General features: G+C 41.1%; 1 protein-coding gene across 5 annotated transcripts in view; it reads left to right on the plus strand.

The window, feature by feature from the left end:
- Window positions 1-664: 664 nt before the first annotated feature.
- The window catches only part of LOC121555536 (histone deacetylase 9-B), a 50753-nt gene continuing 29552 nt past the window's right edge, over window positions 665-21865 (plus strand). For 4 of the 5 annotated variants that reach the window (XM_041869370.2, XM_041869371.2, XM_041869372.2 and 1 more), the window contains exon 1: window positions 665-1173. In XM_041869370.2, the coding sequence (XP_041725304.1) occupies window positions 1065-1173 (109 nt within the window). In that variant the 5' untranslated portion in view covers window positions 665-1064. Of the gene's footprint in view, window positions 1174-1360; window positions 1453-21865 lie in introns of all 5 variants that reach the window. The other variant, XM_041869374.2, reaches the window with a different exon arrangement.

The raw sequence follows: 21865 nt of genomic DNA on the forward strand, positions 1-21865 counted from the left end.
GAAAAGAGCAAGTGAGAGAGAGAGGGGGAAGAGAGAGGAATCAAGCAGAGTGAGCCTCCATCTGCAGCTCGTCTGGGCTCTGCTCTGGGAGAGAGGGAGGGAGGGAGTCAGTCAGGAGACATGCCTTCTGGCAGGAATCTAGCTGTAGAGCTGTAGAAGAGACAGCTGTGTTTGGTGGAGGTATTTTTAAACGCATCAATGCTGCTCCAATCCCCTCTCCTCGGCCCTCCTATATATAGCCAGGGCCGGCCATTGTTCTATTTCTGTCACCTATGGGCCACGCTGTTGTTAATTCACAAGCAATTTAAGCTTGCACCCTCTCCGGCTTAAGCATTACTTTTCTGTGAGAGGTTGACAGGTAAACAGCACACGGCTTAGCTCAGCTCTGACTAGTACACTCCCCAACTGGAAGGCTGAATCCCACATTCAGGTTCACTCTCACCGCTCAGACATTACTGAGAGAGGTACAGAGAGCAGGAGAAAGACAGACGAGAGAGAGAGAGAGAGAGAGAGAGAGAGAGAGAGAGAGAGAGAGAGAGAGAGAGAGAGAGAGAGAGAGAGAGAGAGAGAGAGAGAGAGAGAGAGAGAGAGAGAGAGAGAGAGAGAGAGAGAGAGAGAGAGAGAGAGAGAGAGAGAGAGAGAGAGAGAGAGAGAGAGAGAGAGAGAGAGAGAGAGAGAGAGAGAGAGAGAGAGAGAGAGAGAGAGAGATCAGAGGAAATAAGAGCAGGGTAGTAGCTCAGTGTTACAGCAAGAGAAGATAATCAGACTGGCAGTCATCTTCTCTCTGTCTGAACAGGGACTTCTTGACTGAAGCTCTGTGTTTTATTGTGCTGTGTAGTCACAGTATAGTGGGGAAAGCCTCACAGAGGGAGTGTGTGGTGTGGTTATTATATTGCGTTTCAGCACAGCGAGAGAGAGAGTTTCCTCAGAGGAAAAGGAGGAGAGCTGTTTCTGTTGCTGTACGCTGTCGTGGTCGTTCCCCTGAGTGCGCGGCTGCGAGAGGGTTGGCTCTTTGGGGACAGGAAGAGCAGGGCTAGCGATGTGACCTGAGCGCTGAGTGGAGTATGCTGCAGACGATTTACGAGAGCGAGTCAAATTTCTCCACCACAACAGACAGGCTCGTTGGCCACCAGCGACTCTTGGACCAGCACAAGATGCACAACGTCAACTCAGGTGACCAGACCCACCATGCTCCCTCTCTGCTCCTAAAGGGATAGCCTGTCTTTCTCAGTTTCCTCTAGATTTCTTTTGCACTCTTTTCCCCTCTCTCTCTCTCTCTCTCTCTCTCTCTCTCTCTCTCTCTCTCTCCCTACCTCCCTCTCCCTCTGTTTCATTCTCTCAACTCTCTGGTCTCTCCCAGTCGGTCTCTATCTATCTGCCTCTGTGAAAGGAGGGCTCCAAACTTCCCAGCACAGCAACGCGTTATGATCAGGCACTGCTTTCTGTATCCAGGTATTTACATGTGTGATATTATACTGCATGGTTTTACAATGTGCAGTGCTTATGGATGGGCAGTTCCTCCTTGTATTCGTTTACTGTCATTGTTTCTCAGTTTGCTTGTGTCTGAGTGGAGTAAAACAAACATGTATAAAACTGTCTGTATAGTGAGTGTTTGTAAATACTCATAGTTTTATTATTGTGTGGATATGGACTGAATGCACTGTTTGGATTTTTAACTGTGCTCTGGTGCATATTAATAGCACTGAAATGAAATGGCATAACAACATGAAAGGGATGTTGTGTTTGGATAGGGAGGTTTCCACGTCAGTCTTCACTTTTGAGGTATAACAGTAACAGGAAATACCATGGTAAAAATACAAACAGTACAAGGCAAAGGGGAATGAACATCAAAAGGTTATCTCTGTGTCTCTGTGGATGTTTACCAAACACAATGACATTCTATTTCTGACCTGAGAAATGAATCTCAGGGTTCAAACGAATCTGACATCATTCTGAGTAATGTCGGTTTATGGTATCCACTCAGTGTGAGTCACTCTGCTATTCTCTGCCTTTTGGACTTGTGGTAGTTCAGAAAATTCACTTGGCTCTTGTCATCTAATGGATCTAGGGCTGTTGGACCAGCATTGTATTATGGGAAAGCACACACACATACAGTAAATGTCAGGAGTTTTGGTGGGCAGCATTGTTATGACAATACACAGATTGAGTCATGTACTGCGTATTGTAGGCAGAGAGTGGTATACAGGAAATTATTATTATGGCTATTGATTTCTCAATAACTTGTGAATATCAGAGATAAATGCTTGAATGATTAATTTCACACATCCTCACATTGATCACCAAGGATACCACATGCTCTGTGGACATGCATTGACTCTTATAGTTTGTTTCTGTAAACTCAGTGTTTTTCTCCTCATACCATTATACTGGTGCATAACTATATTCAACCACCAGTATATTACATTAACCACAGAAAAAAACACATCTCTACTTCATTAACCGAGTGACGCAGTGGTCTAAGGCACTGCATCGCAGTGCTAGCTGTGCCACTAGAGATCCTGGTTAGAATCCATGCTCTGTCGTAGCCGGCCTCGACCGGGAGACCCATGGGGCGGCGCACAATTGGCCCAGCGTCGTCCAGGGTAGTGGAGGGAATGGCCGGCAGGGATGTAGCTCAGTTGGCAGAGCATGGCGTTTGCAACGCCTGGGTTGTGGGTTCGATTCCCACGGGGGGCCAATTAAAAAAAATTATGCACTCACTAACTGTAAGTCGCTCTGGATAAGAGCGTCTGCTAAATGACTAAAATGTAAAAATGTAAAATGTAAAAAAACACATCTCTACTTCATTAACCACAGAACAAACACATCTCTACTTCATTAACCACAGAACAAACATATATCTACTTCATTAACCACAGAACAAACACATCTCTACTTCATTAACTACAGAACAAACATCTCTACCTCATTAACCACAGGACAAACATATCTCTACTTCATTAACTACAGAACAAACATCTCTACCTCATTAACCACAGAACAAACACATATCTACTTCATTAACCAGAGAACAAACAAATCTCTACTTCATTAACTACAGGACAAACACATCTCTACTTCATTAACTACAGAACAAACATCTCTACTTACATTTACATTTACATTTTAGTCATTTAGCAGACGCTCTTATCCAGAGCGACTTACAGTTAGTGAGTGCATACATTATTTTATTTGTATTTTTCATTCTGGCCCCCCGTGGGAATCAAACCCACAACCAACTGAGCTACATCCCTGCCGGCCATTCCCTCCCCTACCCTGGACGACGCTGGGCCAATTGTGTGCCGCCCCATGGGGCTCCCGGTTGCGGCCGGCTACGACAGAGCCTGGACTTCATTAACCACAGAACAAACACATCTCTACTTCATTAACCACAGAACAAACACATCTCTACTTCATTAACTACAGGACAAACACATCTCTACTTCATTAACCACAGAACAAATATATCTACTTCATTAACCACAGAACAAACACATCTCTACTTAATTAACTACAGGACAAACACATCTCTACTCATTAACCACAGAACAAACACATCTCTACTTCATTAACTACAGGACAAACACATCTCTACTTCATTAACCACAGAACAAACACATCTCTACTTCATTAACCACAGAACAAACACATCTCTACTCCATTAACCACAGAACAAACACATCTCTACTTCATTAACCACAGAACAAACACATCTCTACTTCATTAACTACAGGACAAACTTATCTCTACTTCATTAACTACAGAACAAACATATATACTTCATTAACCACAGAACAAACACATCTCTAATTCATTAACTACAGGACAAACACATCTCTACTTCATTAACGACAGAACAAACATCTACTTCATTAACCACAGGACAAACACATCTCTACTTCATTAACTACAGAACAAACATATTTACTTCATTAACCACAGAACAAACACATCTCTACTTCATTAACTACATGACAAACACATCTCTACTCATTAACCACAGAACAAACACATCTCTACTTCATTAACTACAGAACAAACATCTCTACTTCATTAACCACAGGACAAACACATCTCTACTTCATTAACTACAGAACAAACACATATATACTTCATTAACTACAGGACAAACACATCTCTACTTCATTAACCACAGAACAAACATATTTACTTCATTAACCACAGAACAAACACATCTCTACTTCATTAACTACATGACAAACACATCTCTACTCATTAACCACAGAACAAACACATCTCTACTTCATTAACTACAGAACAAACATCTCTACTTCATTAACCACAGGACAAACACATCTCTACTTCATTAACTACAGAACAAACACATATATACTTCATTAACTACAGGACAAACACATCTCTACTTCATTAACCACAGAACAAACACATATCTACTCATTAACCACAGAACAAACACATCTCTACTCATTAACCACAGAACAAACACATCTCTACTTCATTAACCACAGAACAAACACATCTCTACTTCATTAACCACAGAACAAACATATATCTACTTCATTAACCACAGAACAAACACATCTCTACTTCATTAACTACAGAACAAACATCTCTACCTCATTAACCACAGAACAAACACATATCTACTTCATTAACCAGAGAACAAACAAATCTCTACTTCATTAACTACAGGACAAACATATCTCTACTTCATTAACTACAGAACAAACATATATACTTCATTAACCACAGAACAAAAACATCTCTACTTCATTAACTACAGGACAAACACATCTCTACTTCATTAACTACAGAACAAACATCTCTACTTCATTAACCACAGGACAAACACATCTCTACTTCATTAACTACAGAACAAACACATCTATACTTCATTAACTACAGAACAAACACATCTCTACTTCATTAACTACAGGACAAACACATATCTACTTCATTAACCACAGAACAAACATCTTTACTTCATTAACCACAGAACAAACACATCTCTACTTCATTAACTACATGACAAACACATCTCTACTCATTAACCACAGAACAAACACATCTCTACTTCATTAACTACAGAACAAACATCTCTACTTCATTAACCACAGGACAAACACATCTCTACTTCATTAACTACAGAACAAACACATCTATACTTCATTAACTACAGGACAAACACATCTCTACTTCATTAACCACAGAACAAACACATCTCTACTCATTAACCACAGAACAAACACATCTCTACTTATTAACCACAGAACAAACACATCTCTACTTCATTAACCACAGAACAAACACATCTCTACTTCATTAACTACAGAACAAACACATCTCTACTTCATTAACCACAGAACAAACACATCTCTACTTCATTAACCACAGAACAAACACATCTCTACTTCATTAACCACAGAACAAACACATATCTACTTCATTAACCACAGAACAAACATCTCTACTTCATTAACCACAGAACAAACACATCTCTACTTCATTAACTACAGGACAAACACATCTCTACTTCATTAACTACATAACAAACATCTCTACTTCATTAACCACAGGACAAACACATCTATACTTCATTAACTACAGAACAAACACATCTATACTTCATTAACTAAAGAACAAACATCTCTACTTCATTAACCACAGAACAAACATCTTTACTTCATTAACCACAGAACAAACACATCTCTACTTCATTAACCACAGAACAAACACATCTCTACTTAATTAACCAGAGAACAAACAAATCTCTACTTCATTAACCACAGAACAAACACATCTCTACTTCATTAACCACAGAACAAACAAATATACTTCATTAACCACAGAACAAACACATCTCTACTTCATTAACCACAGAACAAACACATCTCTACTCATTAACCACAGAACAAACACATCTCTACTTCATTAACTACAGGACAAACACATCTCTACTTCATTAACCACAGAACAAACACATCTCTACTTCATTAACCACAGAACAAACACATCTCTACTTCATTAACTACAGGACAAACACATCTCTACTCATTAACTACAGGACAAACACATCTCTACTCATTAAGCACATTTGCCACAACTGAATTGTTATTCTACTCTATTATATTCTGTTCTATTCATTCTGTTCTGTTCTATTCTGTTCTATTCTGCTCTGTTCTATTCTGTTCTATTCTGCTGTGTTCTGTTCTATTCTATTCTATTCTATTCTATTCCGTTCTATTCTGTTCTATTCTGTTCTATTCTATTCTGTTCTATTCTATTCTGTTCTATTCTGCTGTGTTCTATTATATTCTATTCTGTTCTGTTCTATTCTGTTCTATTCTGTTCTGTTCTATTCTGCTGTGTTCTATTATATTCTATTCTATTCTATTCTATTCTATTCTATTCTATTCTGTTATATTCTGTTCTATTCTGTTCTATTCTATTCTGTTCTATTCTATTCTATTCTGTTCTATTCTGTTCTATTCTGTTCTATTCTATTCTATTCTATTCTGTTCTGTTCTGTTCTGTTCTGTTCTGTTCTATTCTATTCTATTCTGTTCTATTCTGTTCTATTCTGTCCTGTAGACAAGCTGAAAGGTAGTGTAGTACATGATCCATGGTAGTCAGCAGAACAAGAGGAGACGTGTGAATAAGGCTGTAGCATGACACATTCTAGCTCCTCTGCTCTGTCAATAGACCACCAGGTCAATCCCAACAACAGCTTTTCTCTTTCCTTCAAGCCATGCATTTCACTTCTTCTTCTTCTTCTTCTTCTTCTTCTTCTTCTTCTTCTTCTTCTTCTTCTTCTTCTTCTTCTTCTTCTTCTTCTTCTTCTTCTTCTTCTTCTTCTTCTTCTTCTTCTTCTTCTTCTTCTTCTTCTTCTTCTTCTTCTTCTTCTTCTTCTTCTTCTTCTTCCAGAACATTATCTGCCAAACAACAAGATATTTTAAGTGCCTGAAATTCAGGCTTCTTGCTTCTTATTCTGTGGGTCAGCTATTCTTAGGTGTGTTATTTTGGGCTTATGGCATTAGCCAGCTAAGACTAGGCACCTTGCCGTCGTTATCAGTCCATCTCAGCAGCCAGCAGCACGCCCCTGATATAACACTGCTTTGGAAGGAGAGATATATTTAGAAGATTCTGTAATTTACCTATTTAGTGTGTGTGTTTGTGTCTGTCTCTTATTCTGGTATCACTTGTTGACGATTCTATTTTGGGTTCTAAAAATACCCTTGTCACATGCCTTTTATGAGGGCTGCATGGGAGGCGGGGAGGCACCATGGTGACTGCTGCACAGCACACAGGTCTGTTCTGTTGGACTAAGACCATGGAGACAGGGTAAACAGTTTAGCATTCAAGATTTAATACTTTATTGCCATACTGTACCAACCGAAGTTGTTAGGAATTTGACCTAGTGAAGCTCATTAAAAGCAGGAAGATACACATACACATACACATACAGTTGAAGTCGGAAGTTTACATACACTTAGGTTGGAGTCATTAAAACTTGTTTTTCAACCACTCCACAAATTTCTTGTTAACAAACTATAGTTTTGGCAGGTTGGTTAGGACATCTACTTTGTGCATGACACAAGTAATTTTTCCAACAATTGTTTACAGACAGATTATTTCACTTATAATTCACTGTATCACAATTCCAGTGGTTCAGAAGTTTACAAACACTAAGTTGACTGTGCCTTTAAACAGCTTGGACAATTCCAGAAAATGATGTCATGGCTTTAGAAGCTTCTGATAGGCTAATTGACATCATTTTAGTCAATTGGAGGTGTACATGTGGATGTATTTCAAGGCCTACCTTCAAATGCAGTGCCTCTTTGCTTGACATCATGGGAAAATCAGCCAAGACCTCAGAAAAACAATTGTAGACCTCCACAAGTCTGGTTCATCCTTGGGAGCAATTTCCAAACACCTGAAGGTACCATGTTCATCTGTACAAACAATAGTATGCAAGTATAAACACCATGGGACCACGCAGCCATCATACCGCTCAGGAAGGAGACACGTTCTGTCTCCTAGAGATGAACGTACTTTGGTGCGGAAAGTGCAAATCAATCCCAGAACAACAGCAAAGGACCTTGTGAAGATGCTGGAGGAAACAGATACAAAAGTATCTATATCCACAGTAAAACGAGTCCTATATCGACATAACCTGAAAGGCCGCTCAGCAAGGAAGAAGCCACTGCTCCAAAACCGCCGTAGAAAAGCCAGACTACGGTGTGCAACTGCACATGGGGACAAAGATTGTACTTTTCTGAGAAATGTCCTCTGGTCTGATGAAACAAAAATAGAACTGTTTGGCCATAATGACCATCGTTATGTTTGGAGGAAAAAGGGGAAGGCTTGCAAGCCGAAGAACACCATCCCAACCGTGAAGCACGGGGGTGGCAGCATCATGCTGTGGGGGTGCTTTGCTGCAGGAGGGACTGGTGCACTTCACAAAATAGATGGCATCATGAGGAAGGAAAATTATGTGGATATATTGAAGCAACATCTCAAGACATCAGTCAAGAAGTTAAAGCTTGGTCGCAAATGGGTCTTCCAAATGGACAATGACCCCAAGCATACTTCCAAAGTTGTGGCAAAATGGCTTAAGGACAACAAAGTCAAGGTATTGGAGTGGCCATCACAAAGCCCTGACCTCAGTCCTATAGAACATTTGTGGGCAGAACTGAAAAAGCGTGTGCGAGCAAGGAGGCCTACAAACCTGACTCAGTTACACCAGCTCTGTCAGGAGGAATGGGCCAAATGTCACCCAACTTATTGTGGGAAGCTTGTGGAAGGCTACCCGAAACGTTTGACCCAAGTTAAACCATTTAAAGGCAATACTACCAAATACTAATTGAGTGTATGTAAACTTCTGACCCACTGGGAATGTGATGAAAGAAATAAAAGCTGAAATAAATCATTCTCTCTACAATTATTCTGACATTTCACATTCTTAAAATAAAGTGGTGATCCTAACTGACCTAAGACAGGGAATTTTTACTAGGATTAAATGTCAGGAATTGTGAAAAACTGAGTTTAAATGTATTTGGCTAACGTGTATGTAAACTTCCGACTTCAACTGTACATTAATTTGCTTAGCCTGAGAGTACACATGGTAGACATAACATCTGAAACCATCTAAAATGGTGTGTTATGAGTGGGTTAATAATCACAGTCAATGGTGATGAAGCTGTCCTTGCCACTATCTGGAGGACCTACATTCATAAAGGTTTCTGTCCAACAGAGCTCTTCATAAATTCACACTTAACTTAATAACTCTCTCATCTCTCCGGCTTTCATGTTGAAGAAGCTCAATTAATACTGAGGGAGGAAGACAACATCTCTTTGTGATTTTAATGAGATGACGCAGGTAGCAGTGACATCAAAGCATTCTAAAGTGACCAAAACAAAGTGCTCAGACACAAAGGCTCTTTGAAAAAGAGAAAATGACTAATTAGTTAACACAATGTAATGTCAGGAAGTGGGATTGTTGAGAATAACAAAAGACAAACAGTGTTTTTATACAGTCCTCCTGTGACCATGGCCTCCGGTTTGTCTGCTACTCTCTCTACCGTTATATTCATTTGAATCACACAGTGCTCAACAAAGATGTTTAGATGTTTATATTGCATTACAGTTACTTTGTATCTCTTCTGCATTACAAATACTGTATGTAACAGTGTGTTTCTCTTCAACTGTTAAACAATAGTTGAACGTTCCAAATATGCGGTTTGAAAGTAAATCATCTATAAGCGTAGTCTTTTTTTTTTTTTTTTTAGGGGGTAGATCAGCTTTAATATTGCAGATAGATTGTAACTTCCATCAATGTAATCTCTGCATCACTTCCAATCCCCCATATGTTTTTTTTCTTGCAAATATATATATACAGTTGAAGTCGGAAGTTTCAATACACCTTAACCAAATACATTTAAACTCAGTTTTTCACAATTCCTGACATTTAATCCTAGTAAAAATTCCCTGTTTTAGGTCAGTTAGGATCACCACTTTATTTTAAGAATGTGAAATGTCAGAATAATTGTAGAGAGAATGATTTATTTCAGCTTTTATTTCTTTCATCACATTCCCAGTGGGTCAGAAGTTTACATACACTCAATTAGTATTTGGTAGCATTGCCTTTAAATTGTTTAACTTGGGTCAAACGTTTTGGGTAGCCTTCCACAAGCTTCCCACAATAAGTTGGGTGAATTTTGGCCCACTCCTCCTGACAGAGCTGGTGTAACTGAGTCAGGTTTGTAGGCCTCATTGCTCGCACACGCTTCTTCAGTTCTGCCCACATATTTTCCATAGGATTGAGGTCAGGGCTTTGTGATGGCCACTCCAATACCTTGACTTTGTTGTCCTTAAGCCATTTTGCCACAGCTTTGGAAGTATGCTTGGGGTCATTGTCCATTTGGAAGACCCATTTGCGACCAAGCTTTAACTTCCTGACTGATGTTTTGAGATGTTGCTTCAATATATCCACATAATTTTCCTTCCTCATGATGCCATCTATTTTGTGAAGTGCACCAGTCCCTCCAGCAGCAAAGCACCCCCACAGCATGATGCTGCCACCCCCGTGCTTCACGGTTGGGATGGTGTTCTTCGGCTTGCAAGGTCCCCCTTTTTCCTCCAAACATAACGATGGTCATTATGGCCAAACAGTTCTATTTTTGTTTTATCAGACCAGAGGACATTTCTCAGAAAAGTACAATCTTTGTCCCCATGTGCAGTTGCACACCGTATTCTGGCTTTTTTATGGCGGTTTTGGAGCAGTGGCTTCTTCCTTGCTTAGCGGCCTTTCAGGTTATGTCAATATAGGACTCGTTTTACTGTGGATATAGATACTTTTGTACCTGTTTCCCCCAGCATCTTCTCAAGGTCCTTTGCTGCTGTTCTGGGATTGATTTGCACTTTTCACTCATTTTTACATTTACATTTTAGTCATTTAGCAGACACTCTTATCCAGAGCGACTTACAGTTAGTGAGTGCATACATTTTTCATACGCACCAAAGTACGTTCATCTCTAGGAGACAGAACACGTCTCCTTCCTGAGCGGTATGACGGCTGCGTGGTCCCATGGTGTTTATACTCGCGTACTATTGTTTGTACGATGAACGTGGTACCTTCAGGCATTTGGAAATTGCTCCCAAGGATGAACCAGACTTGTGGAGGTCTACAATAATTTTTCTGAGGTCTTGGCTGATTTCTTTAGATTTTCCCATGATGCCAAGCAAAGAGGCACTGAGGTTGAAGGTAGGCCTTGAAATACATCCACAGGTACACCTCCAATTGACTCAAATGATGTCAATTAGCCTATCAGTAGCTTCTAAAGCCATGACATCATTTTCTGGAATTTTCCAAATTGTTTAAAGACACAGTCAACTTAGTGTATGTAAACTTCTGACCCACTGGAATTGTGATACAGTGAATTATAAGTGAAATAATCTGTCTGTAAACAATTGTTGGAATAATTACTTGTGTCATGCACAAAATAGATGTCCTAACTGACTTGCCAAAACTATAGTTTGTTAACAAGACATTTGTGGAGTGGTTGAAAAACGAGTTTTAATGACTCCAACCTAAGTGTATGTAAACGTCCGACTTCAACTGTACATGTTATGGACACAGTCAATTTTACAATAATTATATTTTGTTTGTTTTTACTCCTGAACTTCCTCTACCCTCAACCTCTCCAATCATTTTCATGATGTCTATCCAGTTTGCTTCTATATGCCATATCTTTCTAACGTTGCTCTTTCACAAAAGCTCTCAACCTATAACCTATATACTTATTATGGACACAGTATGCTTTACATTAGTTATCTTGTTGTTATTAGTTGTTGTTAGTTGTTATTAGTCCCATCCTTCAACTCCATTCAACACCACCCATCTATCTCTTAACACCATCCATATTGGATTTCTATTTGCCATATATTTTTCAACTGTGCTGTGATGTTTTACAAAAGTTATGAACCCTTCTATTCTCATTGTTTCTACAGATTGTAAATTGAAAATAAACATTTTTGCTAAAAGTATTATTATATTATTGATCGATTGACTATGACTTTTCAGATCACCCAGTAGTGCTATTTGCAGGGTTAGCTCCAGGTAAATATTGCAATCCTTCAGCCATTCCTCGACCTGTGACCAAAAACAAGCTACAAATGGACAGTACCAAAACATATGATCTAATGATTCTGTCTCTTCGCAGCAAAATCTGCAGAGCTGGGAAGATTGTATCCCCCATATAAATAACATTCTACTGGTAGCAAGAATTGTGTATAATAATCTAAATTGAAAAATTCTAAGTTTTGAATCCGGCGTCGTTTTCCGTATCAGTTCATAAACACTATGCCATGGAATCGGTACGTCAAAAATCTCTTCCCAACTATTTTGCAATCTATATGGGACAGCTGTCAATCCTTTGGTCCTTAAATTAAACTGATATACTTTTTTATTTATCACAATTTTCTTTAACCAATTATGTTATTTAATGCAGGGCCGACAGACAAGTTCCTTACTTTTTCCCCCTTCCACTTTCCTCTTCCATTTTTGCGGTAATGCTGCAATTATTTGGTTGTAATTTTGGGTAGAGCAGACATTTCCAAATGTTTTTGTTAGCTGCATGTGCGACATAACTCCACCAGTCCTACCTATGATATCATTTACAAAGATTATACCTTTTTTAAACATTTTTTCAAAAAAATAATGTTTTTTTTTATCAATTAGTATATTTGAGTTTAACCACAATATTTGTTGCATTATTTGTTCTGTCGTTTCTGGAGGATTAAATTGAAATTGCAACCAACTTTATATGGCTTGTTTTAGAAATAGTGATAGTGTTGGTATCAAACAATTATTGTGTACAATATGCCAGCTATTTCTTCACCCTAATAACAATAATAATTTGATACAAATTTTATGAAATTTAGAGGAACATAATATTAGAGGAACAGGTGTTTTTGATGTTGCGTAATTTCTAATACACAATGGGTTATCAGAGGTTCTGAATCATGTGAAGCTCAGTTTTATTTTGTTTTTATTTTTATTTTTGTTTGTGTACTTTTTACCAGTTTTTCTCCCCCAATTTGTAGTTACAGTCTTGTCCCCCATCACTGCAACTCCCGTACGGACTTAGACCGCTGCGCCACTCGGGAGGCATGTGAAGCTCTGTTGATGGTTGGGCCTGTACAAGGAAAAGACAGACTTTGCATGGCATTCTGGGGCTGTAGTAAAGTGAAAAGTACAGTTCTCTCTCTGTCTGCCACCGTTATGTTCATTATCTTTGTTGTGTTGCCATGTTACTGTACATTACAGAATGGTAATGATTTTGGGAGGGTGCAGTGCCCTATAGACCATATTAAGCAGTGCCCCATGGTTGGATAGTTTCAGTACATTAAAGGGATACTTCGGGATTTTGGCAATGAGGCCCTTTATCTACTTCCCCAGAGTCATATGAACTCATGGATACCATTTTTATGTCTCTGCGTGCGGTTTGAAGGGAGTTGCTAACTAGCGCTAGCGCAATTGCTAACTAGTATGCTAGCAGACACCCATAGACTTCCAGTCATTGTACAAATGTTAGTTAGCATTGGCTCGCGAGACTACCGCTAACTTCCTTCATACTGGACACAGAGACATAAAAATGGTATCCCGAGTTCATATGACTCCGGGGAAGTAGAAAAAGGGCCTCATTGCCAAAATCCAGAAGTATCCCTTTAAGGACATAGACACATTAAACTCTGTGGTGAATGGCCGGGGGTTTGAGTGGTGCAGATTGTGGCACTGCATGGCAGCGGCTCGGCTCTCTTTGTTAGCTATAGAAGATAGCCTGCAAGCCACAGCTCTGGTTGAGCTGCAAGGACGAGCCTGACTGCCTGAGACTTAAAAATAAAGGTCTGTTTCCTGCTTTAGACATGCCAGCTGCTCAAAATAACAAGGCACTTAATGAGAGATCCAGCACCACATAGCAGACCCAAGCATCAGGCTATTTCTGCCCTGAAACATCTTCTGCATCTCCCAGTTTCTAATAATACAAGGCCAAAATGCAGTTTGAAAGGGCTCTAAAAGCTTGGTTGAATGTCAGAATGTTTTTGGAAAGCAGGCAAAAGTATTGTTGAAATAATTTGGGATTGTTAGATTGACTATATTGCACTGTATTTATGGTTAAGTGTCAGTTGTCGTGATCTAATTTCTAGTTTGTTGCTGTCTTTTCACTTATATTCAGATAATTTTGGATTGTTGGATTCACTGACTGTAAGTGTTATATTATTATTATTATTATTATTATTGGTCTGTTGTTTGTTGCTGTCTTTTAACGTATGTGTCTGTCAGAGTCAGAACAGATGTAGAATCTTTAATTTGATCACTATTTTGTTGCTGAGAATTTTCCTGCGCCGCAGGAAATGCAGATGAGCATTTACATAATTTCACTGAAAACCCTCACTAACACACTGTTATATTAACAGTATTGCACTTTGTATGTAGCCTACTTTTGTCCAGCTAATAGCCTAACCATCGATCAAGCAACAAAACGTTAAAATCCTGTTGCTGCAGGATTATTTTACTATGACAATACTGGTCAAATTAAGATCCTACATCTGTAGTTAATCATTTTAAGTGATATCATAGTTTATATGGTTCCCTTGACTGGCAACAGGATAATGGAAAATGCTGTAAAAGCAATCATTGGCTTATTATCATTTAGACTGAGAACAGAGTTTAGTACTTACTAACCCTTTCCTGGCATGGATTTATTTGGACAGGAGCTCTATAATATTATAATGGTCTTCACAGAGCTCTATAATATTATTATGGTCTTCACAGAGCTCTATAATATTATAATGGTCTTCACAGAGCTCTATAATATTATTATGGTCTTCACAGAGCTCTATAATATTATTATGGTCTTCACAAAGGGCTGCTATGAGTAAGCAGTCAAGCAAAGTGCCATCGGAAAGATGAATAACCCAATACTTGTTAATTAACCTAGTGGGGATAGTGTCATAGTGTTGGCCACAGTCTCATCTCCATTCAAAATGATACATTAAAGAGTATGGGCCAGTTTCTCGGACACTGACTAATTAAGACTACACTATATATACAAAAGTATGTGGATACCCCTTCAAATTAGTGGATTTGGCTATTTCAGCCACACCCGTTGCTGACAGGTGTATAAAATCGAGCACACAGCCATGCAATCTCCATAGACAAACATTGGCAGTAGAATGGACTTACTAAAGAGCTCAGTGACTTTCAACGTGGCACCGTCATAGGATGCCACCTTTCCAACAAGTCAGTTTGTCAAATTTCTGCCCTGCTAGAGCTGCCCTGGTCAACTGTAAGTGCTGTTATTGTGAAGTGGAAAGGTCTAGGAGCAACAACGGCTCAGCCGCGAAGTGGTAGGCCACACAAGCTCACAGAACGGGTCCGCTGAGTGCTGAAGCGCGTAGCGCGTAAAAATCATCTGTCCCCGGTTGCAACACTCATTACCGAGTTCCAAACTGCCTCTGGAAGCAACGTCAGCACAATAACTGTTCGTCGGGAGCTTCATGAAATGGGTTTTCATGAAGCTCATCAACATGCGCAATGCCAAGCATCAGCTGGAGTGGTGTAAAGCTTGCAGCCATTGGACTCTGGAGCAGTGGAAACGTGTTCTCTGGAGTGATGAATCACGCTTCACCATCTGGCAGTCCGGTGGACGAATCTGGGTTTGACGGATGCCAGGAGAACGCTACCAGCCCCTGTGCACAAAGTGAGGTCCATACAGAAATGGTTTGTCGAGATCGGTGTGGAAGAACTTGACTGGCCTGCACAGAGCCCTGACTTCAACCCCATCTAACGCCTTTGGGATGAATTGGAAGGCCGACTGCGAGCTAGGCCTAATCGCCCAACATCAGTGCCCGACTTCACTAATACTCTTGTGGCTGAATGGAAGCGAGTCCCCGCAGCAATGTTCCAACATCTAGTGGAAAGACTTCCCAGAAGAGTGGAGGCTGTTATAGCAGCAAAGGGGGGACCAACTCCATATTAATGCCCATGATTTTGGAATGAGATGTTCGAGGAGCACGTGTCCACATACTTTTGGTCATGTAGTGTATGTCAATGAAGAGTCTCCATTGAGAATGTTTTTTAGTCCAGGACTAGGCTTCATCTGTGTCTGGGAAACTGACCTTATAGCCTATCCATTGACTGCAAATTATGCAAGACACCTCCTATGGTATGTAGCTGTAGGATCTAACATGGGCACCATCTTCCAGACTAGTATTATTATTATTAGACAGATAGATGATGGGAAGAGATCCAAGAAAACATATCTCACATCACAGACGTCACAACATGGAACAGTTCCACCAGTCTCTCTGCTGTGTGGTGGGTGAAGCCTGCTAATGTGACTCCTCAAGGTAAAAACAGACACATGGCTGCGTCCCACATGGCACTCTATTCCCTATGGACTCTGGTCAAAAGTAGTGCACTATATAGGAAATGGGGTGCCATTTGGGAAGCAGCCACCTGCCATCGCCATCCCAACGTCTCAAATTAAGACTGTGATCGTCACTCTAACCACCATGGGGGCTAATGAGAGACAGATCTGTTATAGAAATAAACACGTTGAGGACAGTCGGTCACAGAGCTGTGTGGTGGTGGTGTTGGCCTGTGGTGTCAGAGAGGAGGCCGGTGCAGTGGGAGTGTAGCCACTGGTTATGAGTCACCCTATCCCCCGTTGGCAGGGCCCTCGGAGGGGAAGAATTTGGGCATGAGGCAGGGTGCTGCTTGTCTCTCCCTGGTGCTAAAAACAAATGGGTCCTGTCATTCATAAATCTCTTGTTTACCCGCCCGCCCTGCCGTCGGCGCCTAGTGACACCTCTCCACCAATGAGGAGGGCCCCATCGCTTCTTTCGCTCAAGGAAGCTGCAGGTGAATGAATGTCTAGCAGCAACAGCTTATTGTATCTTCTTCAAAAAGCCAAAGAGGTTGATTCTGTGCTCCTTCAGGGCGATTAGCTTAAAAAAACAACTCTGTGTTAAATTAAGCAGACAGCCTGACAAGCGTGACAGTCTTTCACACATTGTCTATATTAAGACCCAGGCAGCTCAGAAAATATGTTATATTTAGCCATAGTTACTGCTGCTTCCGTGTTCTCCTCCTTTGCCTTGACTGGTATTTGCAGTGCAATAACAGCAGATTTCAGTTTCAGTTGCACGTATAACATTTGACATAGTCATTTCTGGATCCTAAACTTAGTCGTAGGTAGCCACAGATATAAGAAGGGTAGCCACAGATATAATCAGATAGACATTGGTCTATTTTAATGTGGGTGTATGACGCTGGTTAATTAAAACCAGACATGGTGATAAAGATCTGCCGTCTTTGCTATCTGTTCTGTTTATCAGGGTGCTGTGTCTCTGTGCAGTGTCTGCACTTGACCTAAACAACAGACGGCTTTATGTTGACAAGAAGTATAAATCATACTTCCACGTTTGAAGGCCTAGTTTGAAAAAACCTTGAGTGTTTCAACTTATAAAAGACTTAAAATGTTAAGTTGCGTCTTATAATATAACTATAACTGTAACTTTGGTCATGTTAACTTTCTAAATGGACGTTACTTACATTTTGAAGGTGGCTGGGGTTACTTACCTTTTCAATTTGAAACCACTACAATTTTGCACAGTGAAGAATCTGCAGTGGAGAGTAAACCTTGTATCCTCATCCTTCAGACAGAGCGATGTGACATTATATTTCATAACCATACATGCACTCTCTGTCACGCAGAGTCATAAGACCGTAGCCAAATGGAGAACAGACAAACAGGCCCAACAGGAGGCTCTTCTGAGTGTCTCCGTCCCAAATGGAGAACAGACAAACAGGCCCAACAGGAGGCTCTTCTGAGTGTCTCCGTCCCAAATGGAGAACAGACAAACAGGCCCAACAGGAGGCTCTTCTGAGTGTCTCCGTCCCAAACGGTACCATATTATCTATATACAGAATATAGTGCACTACTTTTGAACAGGGTCCATATGGCTCTGGTCAAAAGTAGTGCACTACATAGGGAATAATGGGGTCATTTCAACTCCTCTGGTGCTGTCAAATGTGTCCTTATTCCTCACCTCTTAGAGCTCGGACCCTTCTGAGAAAAACAACAACATGAATTTCACATGTGAACATATGTGAAGTGTTCCAAAAACACGTTTTCATGTGATCACATGTGATCTAATGTGAAGTTAATGTGAAAACATATGTTTTTTTCTGTAAGGGAGGGGAGTCACATCGCTGTGCTGTGCTCTATGATTCTGATGGAGCCTCGTTAGGTTGGGAGTCACAGCGCTGTGCTGTATGATTCTGGTGGAGTCACAGAGCTGTGCTGTATGATTCTGGTGGAGTGACAGAGCTGTGCTGTATGATTTTGATGGAGTCACAGAGCTGTACTGTAGGATTCTGGTGGAGTCACAGAGCTGTGCTGTATGAATCTGGTGGAGTCACAGAGCTGTGCTGTATGATTCTGGTGGAGTCACAGAGCTGTGCTGTATGATTCTGATGGAGTCAAGGAGCTGTGCTGTATGATTGTGATGGAGTCACAGCACTGTGCTGTATGATTCTGGTGGAGTCACAGCGCTGTGCTGTATGATTCTGATGGAGTCACAGAGCTGTGCTGTATGATTCTGATGTAGTCACAGCGCTGTGTGTATGATTCTGATGGAGTCACAGAGCTGTGCTGTATGATTCTGATGGAGCCTCAGCTAGATCCTCCAGATCAAAGTGGAGCGTCTTAATGCCCGTCACAGTGAGGGTAGAGAATTAAATATTAAATGAATTAGACATCACAGTGCTGGGTTCTCCCTCAGCCAGCCAGCAGGTGTTTTTCAGGCTATATTTAATACCATTAGAGAAGCAGCAGCGCCGTACCGCCAGGGCCCTCTCTGTCTGTCTGACTTACTCTCTGCCATAAGCAGCCCTTTCATTGGTTCACAGGTTCACCGCTGCGCCTCTGGTGCAGCTACAAAATAGACTTTTGTCAAGTACTTACAAACTAAGATGAATATTTCTTGTCACTAGAGGAAGGCTGTGTCTCCGACAGGAGCTCCTCTGTTATTTAAAATGAGCTGTTTTTAGAACACAGAGACAAGAGAGAGAGAGAGAGAGAGAGAGAGAGAGAGAGAGAGAGAGAGAGAGAGAGAGAGAGAGAGAGAGAGAGAGAGAGAGAGAGAGAGAGAGAGAGAGACGAGAGAGAGAGAGCAGAGCAGAGACAGAGAGACAGAGAGACAGAGAGACAGAGAGACAGAGAGACAGAGAGACAGAGAGACAGAGAGACAGAGAGACAGAGAGACAGAGAGACAGAGAGACACAGAGACACAGAGACACAGAGACACAGAGACACAGAGACACAGAGACACAGAGACACAGAGACACAGAGACACAGAGACACAGAGCACAGAGAGACAGAGACACAGAGAGACAGAGAGACAGAGAGACAGAGAGAAAGGGGGGAGGGGGGAGGGAGAGAGATGAAGTACAGCCTTGGGGGAGTCCCCTTTGCTCTCTTCTCTCTGAATGTGACAAAGAAATGAGAAAACCCCTAGTATCAAGTAAAAAAAACAGAAACTGGCAGGGTAAAGAAATATGGTGAATGTATCTTTGATTCCATCCATGTAGCCTTTCTCAAGACAAGATACAGGTTACAATACAATAAATTCTATTTTTTTTCCCCCAGATAGGTGTTTGTGGCATGATGTGTGAACGTGTTGAAGTTTTTTTTTCTCCCCTTGTATCAACTCTAGGCTTACATACCGGTAACAGTCTAAATAGGATGATGGTAGCCTACCCCAGCCGCAGTGTCACATAGCAACTGTAGCTAGGATAGGAAGGATGAGACAAGGAGACAACATACTGTTCTGCCTGCCGCCGCCTGCCAACGTTACCATGGCAGCCAGTGAGGGTGGTAGTGGTGGTGGAGAGGGTGTGGGGTTGTCAGAGCCCAGGATTGCGGCACTTGCTTTTATGTTTCTATTTATAATCATGAACGACACCGCCTGCCCGCCCTCCGCACCACACAGAGGGGTTGGTTGGATGGTGTATATACGGTGGCAATGAAAAACTGGCTGCACCGCCACCACCAAGTGGAGGGAAGGCAATATGTTTCACATTATCAGTGAACACTATAACAGGGAAGGCATGTTGTTAATGGATAACTGGGCTAATGGAGACTTGTTCTGGTAGGGCTCAACTCTGACCAGGCATTTTAAGGGACTTGGGTTTGACATTTTATGGGTTTTACATGTGCCGCACGAGTGAGGAAAGCTTAGGAGGCGTCCCAAATGGCACCCTATTCTATGTATAGTGCACTACTTTTGACCAGAGCACTATATTGGGAATAGGGTGCCATTTGGGACTCACACTTCTAGTGGCCACCGGTTCCCATAGTGTGAACAGGTACAGTGAACGCTGTCATGATTCTCACAACAGGTGCTGCCTGAAACACTGCTTGTATTTGTTCTCCTAAATGTGACCATTGAGAAGATTAAGGCAGTGAATGCACCTGATAAATCTCTCCTCAGCCTTTGGCATTTTAAGTAGGTTTGAATATTTTCTTTCAGGCTAAAAATGGAAGAGACATGTATAAGGCCTGTACAGTCTGTACTTTTCTCACAATGTGAGTGATGCTGTGACAAGAATAGAACTAGAATATTCTCCAAAAAAATAGCAGTGAACAAAATGTCATGTGACCAGAGAACAGTAGTTACTATCTGTGGTATTATGACAGATGGGTTGTTTTAAAAGAAAAGGCTTGCTGTTATCCATAACCTCATATGAGAGGAGGAGAGAGATACAGTGATACAGTAACCTGGGTTTAACCATCCTCTCCTCTGGGGCAGAGAGATGGACTAGCCTTTTCCTCTATGGTGTGAAGTGGCTATTGATTTCCTCTGTGGACCAGGCTAAATGTAGAACTTGAACACAGAGGGGGATGCCCTCTTTCTCTCTGTCTCTCTGTCTCTCTCTCTCTCTCCCTCTCTCTCTCTCTCTCTCTCTCTGCCTCTCGCTTTCACTTTCGCTCTCTCTCTCTCTCTAACCCCCCCCCCCTCTCTCAATTTAATTTCAATTTCAATTGGCATGGGAAACATATGTTTACAGGGCGGTTTACATTGCCAAAGCAAGTGAACTAGATAATAAACAAAAGTGAAATAAACAATAACCAAATGTCATATTATGGGGAAATTAATGTACAAAAGGGAAAATAAACATAAAAATGGGTTGTATTTACAATGGTGTTTGTTCTTCACTGGTTGCCCTTTTCTTGTGACAACAGGTAACAAATCTTGCTGCTGTGATGGCACACTGTGGTTTTTCACCCAAAATTGGGTTTGTTTTCTAATTCTTTGTGGGTCTGGGTAATCTGAGGGAAATATGTGTCTCTAATATGGTCATACATTTGGCAAGAGGTTAGGAAGTGGAGCTCAGTTTCCACCTCATTAAGTGGGCAGTGTGCACATAGCCTGTCTTCTCTTGAGAGCCAGGTCTGCCTACGGCGGCCTTTCTCAATAACAAGGCTATCCTCACTGAGTCTGGGACAGTGACAGTTCTCTCTCTCTCTGCCTAACTATTACCTTTAATGAGAGCAGGTTGACAGAGACAAAGACAATCTGCACTGAAGTGTTAGACATTGGTTTCCTTGAGGAGGAAAGGTAGAGCATGGCGCTTGCAACGCCAGGGTTGTGGGTTCGATTCCCACGGGGGGCCAGTATGAGAAAAAAAATTTATGCACTCACTAACTGTAAGTCTGCTAAATGACTAAAATGTAAAATGAGAGAGAGAGAGAGAGCGAGAGGCAGAGAGAGAAAAAGAGCCTGAAGGAGAGAGAGAGAGAGCCGTGAACTG

The sequence above is a fragment of the Coregonus clupeaformis genome, unplaced genomic scaffold, assembly GCF_020615455.1.
Source record: "Coregonus clupeaformis isolate EN_2021a unplaced genomic scaffold, ASM2061545v1 scaf0049, whole genome shotgun sequence".
NCBI classification, from domain to species: Eukaryota; Metazoa; Chordata; class Actinopteri; order Salmoniformes; family Salmonidae; genus Coregonus; species Coregonus clupeaformis.